The 21,545-nt window shown below is 41.5% G+C and overlaps 1 protein-coding gene across 3 annotated transcripts in view; it reads right to left on the bottom strand.

Moving 5' to 3' along the window:
• PTPRT (protein tyrosine phosphatase receptor type T) overlaps positions 1–21,545 on the bottom strand; it is a 458,488-nt gene that overhangs the window by 33,168 nt on the left and 403,775 nt on the right. For all 3 annotated transcript variants that reach the window (XM_075166323.1, XM_075166325.1, XM_075166326.1), the window contains 3 exons: positions 21,346–21,494; positions 14,800–14,835; positions 5,260–5,447 (listed from right to left, as the gene is read on the bottom strand). In XM_075166323.1, the coding sequence (XP_075022424.1) occupies positions 5,260–5,447; positions 14,800–14,835; positions 21,346–21,494 (373 nt within the window). The remainder of the gene's footprint in view (positions 1–5,259; positions 5,448–14,799; positions 14,836–21,345; positions 21,495–21,545) is intronic.

Genomic DNA, 21,545 nt, shown 5'->3' with positions numbered 1-21,545 from the left:
TCTGAACACACTCAAATGAGCCACTTTCCCCTTGAGACACGTCCAGGCAGGATTTTCAAGGCAAAGCCAGGAAAACGGCAGCTGTCAGGGGATCTGGCTGGAGGACGGTCTTGCCTTCCTTGGAAGACGGCCCGGACTGCCCGTAAGCAGGATGATCCCTCTCCCTGTCTCAGGACGGTCGGGGGAGTCAGCCCAGGCAGATGAAAGCAGCAGGCACAGCCGCGCTTTCTGCTGGAACAGCCGCGGCACCAGCTCCCCGGCTATCGCCGGCATCACAACTGGACGGAAAGCCGCGATCTGCAAACCGCCGGTGTCGGCTGCAGCCAGCCTAGCCTTGACTTGTGCCGAAAACACAGGTGAGGAGAACAGCTCCCGCTGAATTGCCTCTCTAGATCTGCCTCCTCCAGGATCGACTCCCTAACGTGATCCTACATTACTAAAACCAACAGCAACATTATAAATTGTATTATTTATGGTCCTCTGGGAATTACAGGGTTTTTATACCACAATCATTGTAGAATCGTATCTGCCTCAGCTAGCAGCGGATAGTTTGACACAGCTGTGCTAGAAAATGAATTTATATTCATCTTCACAAGCCATCCAGGTCTATTACAGTGCCTGCAATAGCAATAGCAGAGAGACACAATTATTAGGATCTACAACACTGACATTACAATTAAACTTAATATGAGCAAACCCCTGGCAGACCAGATCATTGTGAATTTTCCCCAACGGGGTTCCAGGACAGAAGATGTCAGGCACTGCAGCACTGCCATGAGCGTTGCTGACAAAAGGCAGGGACAGCGAGTTCCTATTCAAAAGCCCAGGAGAAAGAGTAATAACTCTGTAATTGGTGAGGGCTTTGATCACACATATATTTCCTTTACAGACAGCTGTTTCCAAATAGCACCTCATCTCCTGAGCAAAAAAACACCCAACCAACAAACCCACACACAACAAAAAAATCCCTGACTAAAAGAGAAGAGGTGAGGAAAGTTCATTTTCATCTTCAAAGACTGAGGAAGAAGGTGCCTTATTCCACTAATATCAAATTACAGCAGATCGACCAGAGAATGGCAACAGTCATTAGACATCTAATCATAGCTATCTGAAAAGAGAAAGAGAAGAAAATCCCTTCTCATGACTTCCACGTGAGAGAAGCTATCTTGGCCAAAGAACATACATTCAGGCCCAATAAATCCCTTTTCAACAAACCCTATCCTTTCATGTGATTTGAACATGAAATTCTCCATTGAAACCGATGTTTTTATATTTGCCTAATACAGCCTCCAAAGATTTAAGAGTCCAGGATTTTTCATCTCATTCAATACCAAAGAAGTCTCTGCTTTTCACAGAACTATCCATCTCTGGAGAGAGGGAGCACAGCTCTGGTTGGTGAGGAACACAAACTGCCTTTGCAGAGGTGTACTTTATACCCCTACTTTTATACACACCAGATGAACAAATCGGAGTAACTGCATGTACACGGACGGTACAGCACAAACAATTTTTCTGTGAGATCACTAAAAATGCAGCACCAAGAATTGAAACTGCATTAGAAATACAAAGGCAAAAAAATCAATTATAATTTGGTTGCATCCAGAAAAAGAGAAGCATACCTAATGTTTTGTTCCTTCAGCTTTTATTTGTACAATAAGTATCTCTACAATAGCAGAAAGGGTTAATATTTGTTTTTCTCTGCATTATCAAAAATGGTAAATCAGGACAGATCACTCACTCATCGGTATTTGATCTGCATTTCATCGGAACCCCTCCCCCTTCTTTCTTTGATATAACAACTGTAAACTTTCAGTGTTCAAAAATCTGGACTTGATTTTCAGGCTTTTCCTACTTTGCTTCTTTTAGAGAAGTTTTGTAAAATTTATACTGAAGTATCTTCCCAGTAGTGGAACTTATGTTACAATGATGCTTTTTAAACTAAATTGATCTAATTTTTATCTGAAATTACACGGATAGATTTCTAAAAGTCAGCTTCGTCTCAATCAAGCTTTCTAAGCAACATAACCCAAACATAACTAAAGTGTTCACATTAAATTGAGGCTTATCGCCAGCCGATTTAAATTTCCAATGGATGCATTTAGTTAGTTTGGTATTTGTTTTTAATTTAAACACGAAAACGTGAATCATTCATTTGCACTGATCTACCCCAATGCTGCAGTATTGCTGCCAGAGGCAACAACATCAATTAAAAGCCTTGCTGCTCATCTCAAAGCCTGCCACAGAGTCCTGGCCCTCTCCCTGCAGCCATTACCTTCTCAACAGTGGCGGCAAAACTGCTCCCACAGCTCTGCTGTGACCCAGGGTTAAAAACCGCTTTGGATAAAAAAAAAATAACTTGAAAAGAAATATTTCAGCCAGTTCAGTTCCCTATTCCGGTTCGCAGCAAAGCCTTAGGCCAGCATTGTCCAAAGACAGCACCTACAGCAACACCCTGCTGCCCAACACTTTGCAGAACCACAGGATCTATTCTTTCGACCAGACAGAAGATGTGTAGCCAGGCAGAAATGAAAGCGTTAAAATCCAGAGATGACTTCAATAAGCTGAAGGCTCTCAATACTAAGATGCTTGAGAAAGGAGCCACAAAATCCAAAATAACTAAACGGTCTCAGTAATGCAGCAGGAGAATGTACTTCAGTGACATCCTAAATCATAACGGAAAATGAGTTTGGATACTTAAGCTTATTATCTCCTCAGCCAGTAATTGGTGCTCGCAGTAAGTCTGTGGGACTCGTCCCGCAGCTCACAACAAATCAGGGCTGATATGTTCTGAAAAGGGAACAGGTGACATTTAAACGTGTCCTGTTTAAATGTTTATGGCTATGCCTAATCCCAAATAGTGCTATCTACATCCAGTGCCAGTGATGTATTTTTCTCTTGAGGTCTACACGTTTTATTGCTAAGCAGAAGCAGCAGCCAAAAAGGCCCAAGTCACACTTTGGTCTCAGGTGCAGCAGGCAGACCCAAAATAACACACATGGCAAGTGCTGACAGATTCCCACGTTCACGCCCACAGTTATCACCCATTTCACACCAGCAGTGACACCCCTTACACAGTCACATCCTGGTTTTCATCTCAGTGTGGAGTTACGCACAAGATGTAAGCGCCAGAAATGTTTTTCTGGATGCCCTCGGTAAAACATACTCCTGTGCTCTAATGGTCTGTAGGTGAAGGTATAGTTTAAACAAATATCGAATGCAATTTCCAGGTTACTCAGTGGAGATAAGAGATTGCCATGTGTGACTGATATACTCCATTCAAAGTGATTTTTCATGAGAGTAAAATTATTTGGTAACATGCCACTAAATAGTCTGTAATTTACGCTATCAATTTGCAAGGTAAGTAGAAAATCAGCTCATTAGAAGAAAAAACATATTTGGAGGTGACACTGCTATTGCTGTATGAAAACACATTTTAAAAGAGACATCAAATTCTTTTTTAAGATGTTATCAACCATTCTGCAAAACGTTTTGCAAAGCCAGTTTTGCAGCTTTGTGTTCCTCCAGATTCCAGTCTGAGACACCGCTCTCAGCCAACTTAAACCTCCTACCTTCAGGAGTTGTAACACTCCTTGACATCCTCCCCGCATCGGTGGTACTGCTGGTGGTGGCTGAAAGCTATTTGGAGGTGAAGTGCTGCCTGTGTCCCCTGCTCTGAAAACCAAATTCCACCACTGAAAATGACTGCTACTTCAGGCCATTACCTCTGACTGAAGGGTAGAAGAGCGCATGTGATTTGAGAGCCTGTGGAATTCTCCAGGCTATTTCTTGTAAAGAAAGGAATTATGCAAATCTATATAATGTCATCGTCATTATATACGTATGTAGATAGCACTTTCTGGGAAAGGCAGAACTTGTGGAGCTGAAAGTTGCATTGACATTTTTCATGCTAATGTGTTATTTTGATAATTACCAACGCCAGTGCCAGAAAATTACATATATGCCAGCACCTGTTTTCTTCTTGAACATCAAGAACCAGATCTTAGGGCATCTGTAATTGAGCTGAATGTAGTTTTGGGTACTATTCATGGAAATGGAGGCCAAGGGGGGGGGCTAAGTAAACCTCCTAGGAGAATTATTACCCTTTTTCAATATTAAACAGAGCTCTTTATATTGATAGTTTAATTAGCGTGCTTGGATTGTGGGGCATGAGTGACTAGACCTGGTTAACATACAGTTACCAGAAACATTTGTTATGATAGTCTTTGATGCCATCTGATTAAAAAAAATACTCCCTGGTGACAACCAGGAAAAGATTGCCTCTCAATTACAGCAAAACCCAGCATCAATGATACAAACCGCATGGACTCTTACTTGCAGGGTGGAAAAGTGAGCTGTTTTCATTAAGTAACTTATTTTTCACAGCTGTTATGTTATTTTTAAGTAGTTTTAATGCCACTATGCATATTAATTGCTTATTGCCTTCCCACAAGCTTACTACATTCATTATAATTATCGCTTGCTAGAGCAGTGTCTCACATATGTTTGATGCAATTTCCCTCTTCTGTTCTCTCTGCTCTAAATGTATATTCCTCTTCCAACTCCTCCCCAATGTCATGTTTCTTCTTGTCATTTGGATCACGTTCCTGGTCATTCCAGCCTGGGGGGAAGAGGTTGGGAGGAGGAGGGCAGCTTTCATTTTTGCAGCTTACTCTTTGCTTCTCCCTTCACATGGAATTGGAAGAGTACATCGGTCGAACATATTCTCAGCCAGAGGTTTGAGCATACACAAGGTTCCTGCCTTTGCCTTTACAATTCTGCATTCAGGTCATTACACTGTGATTTAATTTGATCAATTGTTACAGAGTATTTGGAGCTCCCAAAAAGCTCAAGCAAAAACCCTTCCTTTTCTTAAAGCCTGGCTTGCACTATTGTCAACGAAAGCACATTGATAAGTAAGGGACTACGGGACTCCAAGTCCTTCACTGAGTTCAGCACCTGTTAAATATTTACTGTCCGCTCTTTACGGGACAGAGGGCACTTGCTAACGGATGAGCACAATGTCATTATCTTACTGCTGTAGTAAACACCTTTTCTTTGGACTAGAGGGCCACCAAAGATTGCTAGCGCTGTAAAATCCTACCCTCATAAACAGAAATAAGATGGAGAAAGGAAAGGATTAAGAGGGTAAGTGAATTATGGAAAAGAAGCTCTTAAAAACCATTATCCTCCCCTCCCCAAGCACCTATCTTCGTGAGTGCAACTTCTTCACTTATTCACGTGAGCGAAGGTTCCTCTCACCTCATACTCCTCTTTAAATCCATAGCCCTGTCCTCGCTTCATCTGGGTGATGTGCTGCAGCAGGTCGGCCACTCGGATGGCTGGCTGGAACTGTCCCCGAGGGTAGGACATTTCCACCGGCTCGCAGCTCCGGTACGGGTGGGTCTGGATAGTCAGGGTTGGCTGGGTCATCTCTCCATGGCTACTGTCTGTTTTAAAGACAGGGAGGCAAAACAAGCTTTCACCTATCTGGTATTTCCACTCTCATTTTTGCTCTGTTTGGTTTTTTGTTTCTCCACCACCCCACAGGTTGGTGCAGGCAAAAGAAAGTAAAGAATAAGTAGGAAACACAGGCTTGCCTACAGCTGCCTAGAAAGACTGAATCACACTTGAATATTTTTTGTGGCAAGGAGACAAACCCAAAGAGATGGGAAGCAGAGTAAAGAGCCAATCAGGCCAACGAGGATACAGCACGTAGAGCGAAATAGCACAGTTTGTAAGGGTGAGCTCTGCATAACGACTCCAATGGCATTACGTACCTTTCTTCACAAACCTGCAAAGAACATGACTGAAAGATGCGTACAGATGAGCGAGATATTCAAGAGGGATTTGGGGTGTACAATATGAGATAACTGAAAGGGGTCCAAGTCAATAGCAAACAAATTTTTAGCATTTCAAATAAGCCACGCAGGATGTTAGAGGCAAATTAAACTGCTCTGCAAGTTCAGGCCTAAAATTTATATGTCAATTATGAAGATGTAATATTATCAGAAAGAATAAACCAGCATAAAAATATAGTTATCTTGCATGCAGAAACTTAAATTTCAGATACGTAAACTTAACAGAAGAAGTTTCTTTTTGAAAGAAATGGATTAAAAAAATCTCTATCACTATGCAGATGGACTTGTAACCTGTTATATCCCCAGCACAACACATATACACAACAAAATATTCCTGGTGGACTAACAGAAAAGAGCTTAAATAACCAAACAATTGACTGTCACAATAGTTATTTTTAACAACAGAAACCCAGATTAGATGAAAAATTTAGTTTCTTACCAATCAGAGTTGACCAAATTTAAATAGTTCGTCAAATAAACCATTGTTTTTTCCTATGATTACGGGCATCTGAGATGCTTGGGTTCTTTCGCACATACAGAGCTTAACAGCCTGCATCAATTCTTTCTGGTCTTACCCAAACCCAAGCTATTAGCAAACAGAAGATGTATCTCCCTCAGACTGTTCATTAAAAAACCCCGTAAGACTGCATACACAAGGCTTGTTTCTTACAGAAAGCTTACTGACAAAGAGCCTAAACACTATCCCTTGTCAGCAATACTGCGGTCATGTTTTTGAAGGGATAAAGAATAAATAAATCAAATTGCAATTTCAGGATGATTTTTGTGAGGCAGAAATACGGCCGGAGTGCTATTGTAAACATTGCTATCCTTGAGAAATCGCCACGGAGTTTTGATGGGAAGCAGTCAGGATCTCTGCCGCTGTCCCTCACTGCAAAGTTGGGTGGGAGCAGACAGGTGAGGGCATTGGACTGGCAAACCACGACATGACAAAACACGACAAATAATGCTTTAGCTGGTTACTGGGATATTAGGGGGAAGATATCAAGACAGGCATATGCTCTGTTCTGAAGTTGCAGGACCACGAGAAGGAGAAAGGAACGCCAGCAGCGGACACTGCCGCAGGGCAAGTTGATCTCCAGTGTGAGGTAAATAAGTCTGGTGGTTGAATTATCAGAGATGCTGAACACATCCTGCTGCTTCTGAAATAAATTAGCACAAAGTGATCATCTGCTCTGAAGATTAGGCTACTGAATTTAAGGATTTCTGAATCCCAGGTTGTCATAAACACAGTCACATTCCCAGGACACTCGGAGATTTACAGAGCTATGGCTCTAGCAAAGCAACCCTAGATACAAAATGTGAATAAATTTGGGATTTAAGGAAGAGTAACATCCAAAGCATTTGTATAATCATCCCTAATGCTCCGACTAATGACAGTGTGAGAACTCTGAACAGAGGGAATTTCAAGGCTTATTAATTCCCCTAGTTGGATTCGCTTTCCCAGTGCATCTTTCCTCCCCTATTCCCTATTAACCTCCTGTAATGGAGAGGAGAAGATTTTTATCGCGGACCATTTCCGACGGACGTACTATGCTTAATTTTCCATCATTAGGTTTAATACAAACCCAATTTCACAATTGGCTTCTCTGAGGAACCTACAAGTAATGCCACATTTTTATCAGCCCCAATTAAAAGACATTACAATATCCCTACTCAGGAGGGAGTCTTAAAACTAATGTGCGGTTCTAGTGGTAATACAGTAAGGGCACACGCAGAGCACAGGCTACTTGTAAAATGCAGCTCAGATCACTCAGCTCCTTTGCAGGCAATTATTAATTTCTCTCTTCATCAGATCCTTTAATTCTGGTGTACTTGGCTCTCTCCTCAGAGAGAAGTATCATAGGGAGAGGTGAAAGCCAGGGAAGCGGTGCCCCCTCCTTTCCAGAGTAACTCCCTCAAAGTAGGCGCCCGTGTTACGAATCGGGAACTAGAAGAAGCTGCTCAGCAGCAAAGAAGGATCTGACTCTGGCCTTTGGGTTTATAGTGACAACTGTGCTTGTGGTCTCTTTGGTCAGACAGCTAAAAAATGGGACAAAACCCACTGATTGCAGTAACAGCTCTTGCAGCACGTCCGTGGCATCGCACTGTTTGCGTGCCTCTCACCCAGCCAAGTGTTTCTGCTTAAAAAAAAAGTGTCACACAATCTGGGTCATCCTACTGTCAACACACAGAGCTGAAACTGGGCAGAAGATCACCTCCTCTGGATGTCCGTGACAGACGCATCTTGAATGGCCTCTGCACTACCTGAAAGAAAACCCAAGCCTGACGTTTGCACCAGCTCAGGACATGTCAGTTATTTCCACAAGCATTTTATCTGGGCCAAGGAGAGAGTGGAGGGGCTTTTATGGAGACAAATTGCTATGTATGAGGCGAGCCTAGCGTTCATATGTTCTGCTAATAAAGCCTGATGCAAGAAACATATTGTTCCTTCTCCGTCTAATCACACCATGAGCCCTCACCTAAGCATGGTTAATGAGGCACTCACACAAGGCACGACACCTTCTCTCAAGATGTGCTGCTCACAGCAATTTTGTGAACAATTCAAAATGCAGGCAGGAGGGGAGGTAGCAGCAAACTGATCTCTCACTAGGACAATCAACCAAAAGTCTTTGGAGGGCTTGCAAGCAGGCTTTGCTTTTCCTGCAGGTTGCAGCTATAAAACCACGTCTCGTTCCTTTTGGCACCGTTATTACTGGAAAAGACAACAAAAAATACCCGCCCCTCAGCAAAGTCAGACTTCTGCTTTAATTGTTGCACTAAAAGCAAGTCACAGCAATTTTCCATAGTCCCTTCTCTCCGTCCCCTTCTCACAAACATGTCCCCATTCCCTTGCAAATGAGGATGAGTTTGTAGGACAAATTGGCCAAGATTTTCACTAAAGTTTCGGCACTGCCTCTAAAGCATGTGTGCCTTTTATGAGTTTTCAGTGAGAACAGCAAATCAAGAAAATAGATTTTTTTTTTTTTAAAGATGCTTGAAATAATTCACTCTAATACTCAGAAACTACTAAACATACATAATCGTGCATCAGGTTTTTTTTATTCTATTTCATATGCACATCTTATTTCTAGTCATATGTCCTCATTTTGTTGATCGGAACACATACCACCACATTTCATTGCATACCAATGATGGAATACAGTTCCAAGAAATAATCCAAATTAAAACATTTCAAGAGATGGTGATTCCATTCTGACCCCCAAAATTGTGGTAAGTTAATTACCCTTGCTGTCTAAACATTTCTTAATTGCAATTTGATTTTGCTTGGCTTCGACTTGCAGGCACTGAATCTTATTATACCTTCTGTTAGATTAAAGAGCCCTCTGAGCATTTGAAATCTTGACCCATGCAGGCGCTGATCAAATCACTTCTTCAGTTTCTCTTTGATAAAGTAAATCAATTGAAAGCTTCTGAAGTCTCATTAGGGCAGGCTGTTCAGGGCTCCGGTTCCTTTCTAGAACCACTTCCGATTTTCCACAATTCTTTTTGTGCAGCTGTAAATAAAACAGGTATTCTGCATGTTGCTGGAAACATGCTGTTTGTAAGAGGATTGTTTCTAATATGAGCAGCTGCAATAGTAAAATATGCTGTCAGCTCGTTTGCTAACGCTTTTTAGCGCAACACTCTTACTCCCTACACCAAGATGTCTGTTGCCAATGCAGATATTTTGATTTCTGAAGCTGGCACTTTGATTATCAGCCTAAGAGTTCACAAAATACCCTGAAATTTTGTAAAAGATGTTAAAGCAATGATTCACTTGCTCTCACACAACTAGCCTGATTGGGAAACTCTTCAGGCATCTCAGCTTATCTGTTTAGGGTGTAACTGCAGATAATCAAATTTAACAATGTTGACTCCACTTTTAATATTCACAGACTCTCCCTGCTTATGAAATGGTGCTTCTTGTGACTCTCTTCTTTGCTGGAGAAATAACCATGAACCTGCTGAAGTAAACTCTGAGGTCTTACTCTGCCAAGAGAAACGTAAGGGAGTCCAGCGTGCAGAGAAAAGCTGAAGCAGAGGCCAGCTGGGTGGCACCTTTCCCCGTTCGACGAGTAACCCTAAGGGTGAGATATTATTGCCTGCTGCTACAACACCTTGTATTACATACTCTTGTTGCTACCCAGACAAGTAAAATAAATATGTCTCCCGCCACAAAAAAACTGATAAACTTCTCCATAGATGTCACAGATAAGACAAAAAGCAGCTGAGAAATTAGATTCCCAGCCTGGAAGTGGCTCTGTGTGATCAGACCCCTGCGCAACGTCCCAGTAAGGCTGCTGGGAGGGGACCTGCTCATCTGGAGCACCTTTGGGGATTAAAACTTTCAGTCCTTTTATAGATGTCATCTTGTTTCGCAAACATAGTTTTGTTACTCTGAGAGACAGGTATCTGGGCACAGAGTATGAGTTGCCTTCTGACCAGAAAACTAACCTATGCCTCAAACAACCAAGAGCAATGCTGCACTGAGGTATCATCTCGTATATGTGGAGAAGTTTCTTTCAAAACTTTTGCTTTAATATCCACAAATTCCTTCTGTGTCTGAAATGACAGGCCTATCATCTCTGTTTATATTTTTATTCTTTCAGCCTCGGCAAGTGTGTAACACGATAAGACATCCTTTGCACAAAATAAATTATGTTTTGAGTGGTGTTTGTGATGGATTTAATTACACACATCTCCAATCTCTCTACACTAGAGTAAGGGTTGTCAATTATTTGACATCTTCCAAGGATGACTACAGCATGGCTAATATCTCTTCCCCTTAAACTAGGGATATGGTGCAAGCTGGTAAAATTAATTTGCTTTTTTGTGTGCAACAAGGCTTATTATATGATAAATATCCAGCTATAATATGCTATATACAATACAAACAGTGGTATGGCAAACCAAAGTATCATTTGTCTAATGGTATCAACTGAGCTATAAAAAGGCACGTTCCTTAACAAAAAGCCTTCTGACACCAGGTTTGACAGAGAGCGGAGGATGCATCTTTCATTTCAAAGGCTATGAAGAAGCCACATGTGCATAATAGGAAAAAAAAAAGCGCTGGAGAAAGTAATTTTCTCTAGATTCTACAGAGATTTTTAAGAATTGCTTGGTAAACACCTTACACAAGTGTATTCTAATCTTATAAAAACTATTGCATACATTTTTTTCATCAGTTAGCATAGAAAATCCCCTTAAAGATGTAAGGAAGATGAGGTGAGGTGGGCTAAGACTTGGGACTATTGGGTACATGTGTTACAATGCAGCTCTTCAAATGCGTGGACCTCACCAAGTCAAATCTCTCTTTGCCTCCTTGGTGAAAAGAGGCTGTCAGATCTACCTACCTTATAGACCAATTCATTAGTTACAGCTGAAAAACTACTGGCAACTTCCAAACACACAAAACTAGAAGCCACGAAGGACTGGAAGAGAGAGTTTTCCAAGCTACCTGATCATCTGCTGGCAGAAAGAAATGTAAGAGAAATTCAGCTCAAGTAAGAGCCTACAAGGGCGTGCACCTCCATTGCTCATTCTGCTGCAGGCCAACATTAGCACAGCAAACTGATGTCAAAGCCTCTCCCACAGCTCCTCGGAGGCTGACATGGCCTGGGAGGCTACAGATACAACTGAACAGATCAAGCCATTGATTTTCGAGCTTCCATTGCATAAAAATAACTCATCCCGCAATTTAAAAAGCCAGTAATAGTGACACTTGCTAACGCAGCAGTATAGAATCATAGAATAGTTTGGGTTGGAAGGGACCTTTAAAGGTCATCTAGTCCAACCCCCCTGCCGTGGGCAGGGACATCTTCCACTAGATCAGGTTGCTCAGAGCCCCGTCCAACCTGACCTTGAATGGGACGGGGCATCTACCACCTCTCTGGGCAACCTGTGCCAGTGTATCAGCTTCTTAATATCTTTTTAGTTCTTCGAACATTAGGTTGTGGATATACCCGCAGCAGATGGATTAGGCACGGGCAAAAGCCCATCCAAGCTACAGAAGACTGAAATTCAGGGCAAATTTCTATGTCTAGGCACAAGCCAGTTTTTGTGTGAGACTTGATCACAGCGAGCTTTCTCTGCTTGTTCCACCCATCAGCAAGGAACTACAAGGCACTATAGTCCTCACCCTCTCTGGAGGGCAGTGACTCTTCTTATTAGGATCCTCCTGAGTAGCTGAAATGAGAACCTGGCTAAATGTCCTTACGCATTGCCGGGAGATGTTAATGGATGCAATGAAGGACATGCTGGTTCCCCTGACTTCTGCTGAAGTCATCTGTACCACCTCCTGTTCAGGCTTTACAGTACTGGTACAACATGGGCCTTACTGAAGTATTAAAAATAAGGAAATCTACCTCCTTTATTTGTTGGTATTAAATATTCACTTCTCTAGTGAAGATGCTTGCACAAAACATTTAAATCCAGAGTTGTCTACAACTGGGAGAGAAAATTATGGAGCTAAAAACATGCATTACATAAAACAGTATTAATCAAGCACAGGATAGGGCAGAGGCAAAACCAACATCCCCTGTATCTTACTATCAACAAATCATGTCACAGCCAAGCCTAGGGAGTCATCCACTATTGCAGATACAGAACATTTATTAGCAGAAGGCATAACAGATGGGAACAAATAGCACTGAACTGCAGGTAGTGCCCAAAGATGGATATTGGTAGTGAGATGACTGATGCCCTTTTTAAGATCTCTTTTTCTTTCCCAGGAACGAGTATTAATAAACGTCAAAAATTAAACTTATTTTGCTCATACAGCAACATCCAACGTCTGGTGAATCTGTCCAAGAAGCCAGAACGCCAAGGTTTTAATTTGTCTTCAAGTCACAAGATAGAAATTTCTTCAATGCTAAGGGCTGTTCCACAGCACCTGTGGCTGTTAAATTCAGATGGACCTGGGGGGGCGACCAGTCTGTGTAAATCATGTCTTAAAAGTGCTCTGTACTTAACTTCCCATGTGTAAAACAGGGATATTGATCCTTACTCAGATATAGTGGTTAGTAGAAGTTAAGTTTAAAAGAGTTTTGAATACATAAACACACGACTGGTTTAATTTCTATTTCCTCTTTTTCCTCTCTAAAATTTGGGATTTTGAAAGTTTTGGCTTTTTTGGCTTTTGCTTTCCAATGAGAAGCACAGATTGAATCTGTCTATCGCTCCTTGAGCTTCAGATTACGAAGTGTGCAGTTCACATGGTAATTCTCACTATCGGGACAGAGGGGGAAAACGGCTCCCTCAAATGCGGGTCCAGTTTTCACAGATGCCGAACACCAGACTGAGAGCAGTTTGACATCTTCCAGCAAACTGCAGGTCGGGGCCCTGTTTGGCATAGCCAAAGGATAAATCTACCTTTAGACTTTTCTACTGACAACACTGAGTCTCTGGAAAAAGGACTCCTTTCCTTCCCCATCTTGTTAAAAGAGGGCTCATCCATTGCCGTCAGCGTTTTGATAGATAGCAGGATAAATGTGTGTGTTGTGGCAGCCCCTCCAAGCCTCTGTGCCCCGGCTGTTAGTCTGTAAGCCAAGGCACTTAAGCAATCGGTTGCAATTTCTTCCTGGTCTAAGGGTGGCCCTTCAACACGCTCAGAGTAATGTTTAAAGCAGCCACGGTAGATTACTGTGTCTGGAAGTGAACATTTACTGTACATAATCCAAAATGACGGGTCTGATAAATACCACTGGTTAGATTCTGATCAACCACACATCATCTTTCTGATTCATGGCGGAGGAATTGCCTTCTTCAAATTCCACACGCAGGCGGCATCCTCCAGGGAGAGCCTGAAGTTGTAGGCTGTTATTACTCACTTTCAAGGGTACACCTCCAATAAGTTTCAGGATAACTTCTTTTATCAGCTAACGGTTTCTGCCAATTTTGCTGTCTCTGTTAACTTACTGTAAAAACGTATTATTTTTAAAAATCCAAAAGCTAAGAGCTGCACGCTGGATGCTTTATTTATCATCTGAACAAGAAAAGCTAATTTTCAGAGATGCTGAACACCAACACCTCCCTCTAAAGTTACCAGCAGCCAGAGAACAGCCTCCATCTCTAAGAACCTGCCTTTTTGTTATCCTCTCAAACCCATACCAAACTGCTTGGACATTTAGCATTTAACTCTCAGCATACACAGAATAAAGTGGGGCCGCGTGCCCAAAACCAGCCTCGGATTTTGCCAAATAACGTTTATACTTGCAACTGAGTCCAAAACCATAAGCTCCCACCTGCTTTAGACATGCAAATCCTCACTTATATTCGCAAGCCTTGAGGCAAACCCAGCTGAGCCTCACTCACAGGACCAGGGGGAATGGTATTAAACTAAAAGAGGGGAGATTTAGACTAGCTATAAGGAAGACATTTTTTACAATGAGGGTGGTGAAACCCTGGCACAGGTTGCCCAGAGAGGTGGTAGATGCCCCATCCCTGGGAACATCCAAGGTCAGGTTGGACGGGGCTTTGAGCAACCTGATCTGGTTGAAGATGTCCCTGCCCACGGCAGGGGGGTTGGACTAGATGGCCTTTAAAGGTCCCTTCCAACCCAAACCATTCTATGATTCTCTGCCAGCTGCACAGGCACAACCACCTACATGAGTCAAAACTAAGCCGAAGGCAAGGTGGCGTGTAGGAACTCGGCCCAGAATGTGAAATCCCATTCACAAAAAGAAAAAACAAATACTTGACAGAACTCCTAAACCTTAACTTTTGAAATGTTCTTTCCTTTAAAAAATAAAAAATATCAATTAATAACAGTAATAAAGCATGAGTAAAACAAAAGACTCTCCAATTAACACAACACATGACCACAGGATTAATTATGATTTTGGAGCCCAGCCACTGAACAGTGCTCTCCGAGCTATTTTCAAGGCGCAATGAGTGCGTTTGCTCTCCAATGAAGTGCAGTACACCATACCTGTCTTCTTACCTAAAAGCGTGGTCGATGGAACAGTGTCTGATGATACTTTGAGATGGAATTCCGTTCACCCACACGACACGGATCAATGGAAATCAACAGAAGATCAATAGGAAAAAAAGTTACAAAAAATGAAAACAAGGTTAGCTGATTCTCACACTCAGCAGATTCAGTCTATAGGTCATATTGGGAAACATACAAAAGCAAAGAAAATTTAGAAATGAAAGAAAAGTCTGGAACTAGTACCTGAGTAGTAGGAATTCAACAAAGATTTGCTCTGAAGGGTTTTGCTTTGGACAGAAAATGAACAAGGAGAGGGTGATGCTAGGTAGGAAAGACATAAGGAAAAGACTTTAGACATATATTAAGAGAGAGAAAGAACAGGGAGAATGTTCCTCAAAGAACACAGTAATATGGGATATATAAGGCTTATCAAAATGAATTATATTTTTCATCTCGACATGCATATTACATTTATTACATTGTCATCATGATGGATTTTCTTTAATATAAGCACTCCAGACCCCAAATATAGCATTATAGTTATTGTAAATCAATGTGTTCCTACACAGGATACACATATAGGACTATATTCTAGATACCCTTTTTTTTAACCAAAGGAACAAACTTATGTTTTTGTCTCTAGGAGAAAGAGCCTTAAAAATGACCCCCAAAATACAAACTACAGAGAATCAAATGCAGTATTAACAGTAAAATAAGCCTGCTCAAACACAATGTACACTAGAACCACAAAAATACACAGGTAGGGTAGCAAATTTTTTTTGTTAAAACAATACAAGATAACAAGGGACTTGTTCTTCAACCCAGGACTGTTCATAGCAAATCCTATAATCCTTTTCCCTGTGAGCTGGGTTCTTTCAGCAGGACAAGCATCCCTGCTTTCTCCCATTAAAGCATTAGCTTTCTCTGGACATGAATCCACAAATTATTTCCATATTAATCAAATATTTATGGACAGGAGGCAAGTCTCAACATCTTCACAGTAGATTCTTTTCTTGATAGTAAATTTATGAGGCTGGTTTGTATCTACAATAGCATACATGTACATTCTTACTGTAATCCATCATTTCTGAAGGCATATTCTTTTGTTATCATTCTGCATTCACTCTTAGAGTTACAGGCGTTTATTTATCTCCTCCTCAAAATGTTGGGAAACAAGCTAACACAAATCTCAGTACATCAGAAAGATGACAACAGATAACACAGGAAAAACTATTCCATAATCCACAGATAAAATTCAGTATACATCAAAGTAATTTCAGAAGCAATTTTTGTATCTCTAGAGCAAAAACTACTTAAAAATTTCAAGCTATACTATGGGGTGAACCAAAGAAGTCACTAGTCTAGGGAGTTTCACGAAGTCTGCAGAATTACCTCCTAAGCAGTATATAGTCATCCAGTAAATGAACTTGCACTCATTCCGCATTCTCCTGCCGTATTTTCAGACTTACACCACTTGAAAACATACTAAAATAATCAAATTTCTCATAGGTTGGTCTGCTGGAGTTCTGCCCCAGCTGCCTTCAAGCCATAAAGTATCTCCCATTTGAGGCCTCTCATATTTTCTCCCCGTGTTTGTTAGCCTAAATCAGACCCTCCCCTTCCTGTACTTGGAACATAGCCATTTTTGCAGATATATAAAATAAGGTCTAAAAAGAGTAATTTGTTTGCCCAGGGACACAGAGCAAGTCAACAGTCAGGGCTTGGAGCGGGACTCAATTTTTCTGAAATTTGGGAATATAAAAGAACTCATTGGGCCATACTGCCTTTCCAGGAATTGCTAACGATAAATTGTTTAGGCAGCTGAAGACATACACCTCACTTCAGTGGGTTTGATTAAAAATGTTACCAACTGAGGTTTATGAAATGAACCATATTTGTGAGACAGGGAGGTAAATTCTACATTATTTCTTTAGAAGAAAAAGGGGAAAAAAATCCACCAAAAAACAAGTTTCCCAAAACTTTGGAGAGCTCATTCTCAAACTCAGTCAGGTAGTGGCTTGAGAGAGAGATGCTCTGCGACCTAACCAGAGGTTCTTACAAGCGCTAGTGCAATCACAGGAAACGTCAGGGTAGAGATTAAGACTTCATGTAAAATTCTCTTTATACTCCCTGGAGTGGCACGTGAGGCCACACAGATCCCTCTAGGCATGCAGAATGGTTTAGGCTCCTTCCTATTCTGAAAATGATTCTCCCTTGCTTTTTGTAAAATTTTCTGAACTAGCAAACCCCACAAAAATCCCAAAGCAGTATGAAAATCAGTAAAAGGGATTTTGGTTTTTTTTTCCTTTTTTGCCTTTGATGAAATTTGGCTTTATTACCATTAATTTTAGATTTTTTTCACTAAGGAAAACATCTCATGGTCATGATCCTGCAGGTCCTTGGACTGCATTTAGCAGGTATCCTAACTGGGAGCAAAAATTATCTATGCGGTAGGAATAAGAACTAGATCTTGATGTAATTGTTGTGACTTACAGCAAATCTAAAGACCTTTGCATTTCATTCATCACAAAAACATGCAGGATCTGGAGAGGTGTGAATTTAGATGGTTCCTGCCACTTACCTACAGCTTCCTTTTATCTCCTTGTTCTCACTAGTAAAAGCACAGTAACTTGGTAATGTGCAACAGTGCTCACTAATGCAAAACTCAGTTCCCTACAGCTTCCAAATGCTGTCTTCAAACTGTGTTTCTGCCTGTAACATTAAAGCAACCTACCTTATCTGTACCTTATCTGTACCCTTCCCACTCCTGAGAGTTGTCTGGAAAGCAGTCTCCACTCAAACGGAGATGTCACAAAAGTTAAGCACACCCTAATAAATCTAGCAAAACTGGCTGCATTTTAAGAGATTAAATCCTCAGAATCAAACAGTTCCTGCCAGAAACCCCCCAAGGATGTCAAGATGGCTACGCTGGTGACATGGCATTCTCCTGGACGAGCACTATCCATGGCATTTTAGCGTTGCAAAGCCAGAAGAGCAGTTCCTTTGTGCAGGACATATCATTAGTGCATCATTGCTAAGATGATGTACTACTGCTTCACACGGATGGGCTGCCAAATTGCACACAATTTATGTGCAATAACAACCCCTTGCACACCCTCCTGGTCAGTGCACAGATGCTGGTGGATGATTTTAGGCCCACCTTGCCTTCAATTTGTCATTTCATTTCATTTCATAATAACCCTGCACCGAGGCAATGCCTACATGTGACTGTGCTGTGCCCCTCGGAGGACAACGCCGCTGCTTTCCAAACATTCCTGCGAAGTGAGGAGCAGGCTCAAACACTGCAAGTACCATCACCTACCTTTAATGGATTTAGGATATATTTTTATTTTTTAAAAAGCAAGATATTGGAGAAAATGAACAACTATGACGAGCCTGCTTCTCCTCCACATAATCCCTGGGTAAAACCAGACAAGCTGGAATAGCCACGGACTAATCTATCTTTCAGCAAACACCTATTCTGATTCCATACTCTGATGCCAGAGACAGAGGCTGAGTCCATAAAATCTCTTCACTTTAAACTCCTGTTTGTACCAGTAAGAATTCTGCCTGAATAACAACTAACAGTGTAGAATGGAAAGAGGGATGAGGGGCTTTGCTTTGGGCCAGGAAAGATAAATGCCCATTTCTCTTCCACTTTTCAGCAAGACCTGAGGTCTCCCTGTTCCAGCACAAGGGCTGCAGATCTTCCAGAATGTAATTACCTTTGATAATGAACACCTCTGCCAAACGATAAAATTCAAAACTACAGATGTCCAACAGGACTGCGTGCTCCTGAGCACTGCGCTGGCCTCGACAAAGGACTCGGTTGCACGCAAACAGCATGACTTTATGGATCACGCCATCTGCACGAGTTTATGTTGAAAACATAAGCATTTCCCCCTAAAGCACCGAGATAGAGTAGGTGAAGAAATCTGCATTTTTACCAACAGCAGAGACAGGAGGATGGTAACTCTTAGTGGCGAAAGAATCACCGTTACTTCACTGCATACTCTTTTCAGAGCTGCCTGTAAAAGCACTCAGGTCTACGTCCCCTCAGAAAAGGAGGGGCTGATAAGCAGAAAGGCAGCTGCTCATTTTATTTTTGGTGTCCTTCGTGATGCAGAGCGCCAGGCAGCACCCGCTACGAGGAGGGGGACATTGCTTCTTCCTTTACTGCTGCTGGAGCTCCCCGGTGGGAGCTCCCCGGGGTGACAGTGCTGCAGGCAGCAGGAGGGCAGACAGGAGTCACCCACGAACAGCAAAAGTCCTGCAGCAGGAACAGAGCAGTGGTCAAGCTGGGAAGAAAACAGCTTCTATAGGGAGACTCATGGAATTTGTTCTGTCTGGAAAGTCATTAAATTGACAGGAAGGAAAAACTGGCAGGAAGGACACATGCCCTGCAAGGACACTGTCATCTGGAGATAAACTTGCTTGCAAGTCATTCAATAATTCTGAGGTTTCCTGCTTAACAAGTTGTCTTGTTCTATTTTGTTGCTTTTGTGAGCTAGCAAGCTGATCTCGGGATTGAAAACACTTAGCGTCTCTTGGTGGACTTTCTTCAAAAAGGAAAGGGGCATTTCCATGTCACTGCTACAGCCAACTCGGGCTCCCGTAGCTGAGGGTCAAGACGGAGAGGACGACTACCTATTGTGAGATATCTGCAAATGCTGTTTTCTGTTGGGAGGCAAAAGGACAATTTAAGAAGGAATTTGACTGCTGCTTAAGACAGACAGCTGATTTCAAAAGCTAGGATGGATAACCCCCTGTAAAACTCTACTAGTTAGCACAAAGGTTAAGAAGTAATCCTATTATGTTATTCAAAAGTTAGAGTAGGCCCATATAGAAACCCTCAAGTATTAAACCCTATTAAGGCAATTTTTTAAAAAGAAAGTCTTCTATCCATATAATTCCTGTATCAGCATGTGCACGCTACTGCACGGAAGAGAACTTACCTCCAATACCTCAGCATCCTGGACTTGGCAGTAAAAAATTTAGAGAAATCATGAAGGCTTACTGGTAATTGTTTCTCATGGATATACAAAAGAAAAAAAGAAAAGAATCGGCCCATGACCTGACTCAGGCTGTGTTATAGAAAGAGGCAGTGATGTCAGACAAGCAAAGGACTAACTGATTAAAAAAAAAGAAAACCTGGAGGGATGCTTTTTTACAAAATTAGACCCAATGTATTTTCTATAGTTGCCATTTCAAGCAAATGACTCAGCTGTTTTAATTAGTCTCTCAAAATACCAAGGGAAAAAAAAATGAGGTCACATTACAGGCTCATCTCTTCTCTTGTTTTCTGGTTGGAAAAAAACGCCAAAACTTTTAAAAATCCAAATTCTGAAGAAAGTGTTAAAAATTTCATTTTCCCCATACATTTTAAACAAGCTACCTTTGCTGTTTCTAGGATGTCTGTTTACAATGCTGTCCTCTGCTATCCTGTCTTTCAAAGATGAACCGCTGATAACTCTTGCTGTCTCTTTAGGAGATATAGCTACTCAGCACCTGAGAAAATTAGATCTTGACTCAAGTCAATTTAATATCAGACAGAAGTGTTCACTGCTAGCCTTGACGGTCCCAAACACCTATTTATCCATCTCACAGGTATGTTACACAGAGTGGCAGCAGCAACACATGCAGATGGAATTTGACATGACCTACAGATAGAGGGAAAAGAAGAATTCACTCAGCCTGTCCCACGCAATTTGAGATTACAAAGGTTTCAATGATAAAACACATTTTGTATTATAAGCGCTTCCACGTTAGTCATTAGGGGAAAAAACACTTCACTAAAGATGTTTAAGAAAGACAAAAGAGTTTTAGTACGTACTTGTGTTTCAGAGCTGTTCCCTGTTCAAACTAGTAGGCTAAGTGTCAAAAGAAGGAGTGACATTCCCATAGTGTCTAAGTTAAAATTTATTTAATACAAAAAAGTTTACAAATCCACCATGCAATCCACCATGCACTCAATCTGGATCTAGCGAGGCTAAAGTATGACTTTGTGCTGCTTTACCCACAAAACTCTTCCAGCTACAGAGGTCTGAGTGGTTTACAAGTATTAGCTAAGATCAGTTTTACTGAACCCGTGTGAAGAATAAACAGAGGACACAGACAAAAGAAGAAATGCTGTCTTTCCATTCCAGTTCTCTAACCAGGAGACCATGCTTTCTTTCATAACAATTTCATACAGAAAATGTTATTTCATCCTACAAGCCAGCTAAGTGATTTGATTCGACTCTTCTACTCACAAAGGAAAAAATATTTCTGAAGTAAACATATGCCTTTTTGACTGTCTGATGTAGTTATTAGAACAGACTTTATAAATTATTCTCAGTAGATTTAGAGTCAGAAGGTATGCTCTACACCTGTTTGACAGTTAAAATAGGGGCAGTGTCAGAGACATTTCAGACAACTGATTTCTATCGAGCTTTTGCAATGATCTCTATCACTGTCATTCCTAGCTCCTCAATATCGTGCCCATAGGAATAGGTCCTTTTAAGAATCTAGAGCTTTCCAAGGGGGACATATCCATTGCAAGCAAGTTAAACTTACTGAATCCATTAACATCTTGGCAGCTGGAAGAAAAAGCTTCTTCATTGTGAACAGCACTGAGTTTGGTAGAGGTCTTGTCGGAGGTAGCCACGGGACCCATCTCCCTCTGCGTGCTGGTCTGAGTCTCCTTCTGCTTCTTGGCTAGCTTCCTTTAGGGTATTTTGAAGAGGGGAGAAATCAAGGTCAGTTTTCCCCCATTA

Source organism: Calonectris borealis, chromosome 17 (assembly GCF_964195595.1).
Source record: "Calonectris borealis chromosome 17, bCalBor7.hap1.2, whole genome shotgun sequence".
NCBI lineage: Eukaryota > Metazoa > Chordata > Aves > Procellariiformes > Procellariidae > Calonectris > Calonectris borealis.
This window is presented reverse-complemented; position numbering and strand designations above follow the sequence as displayed.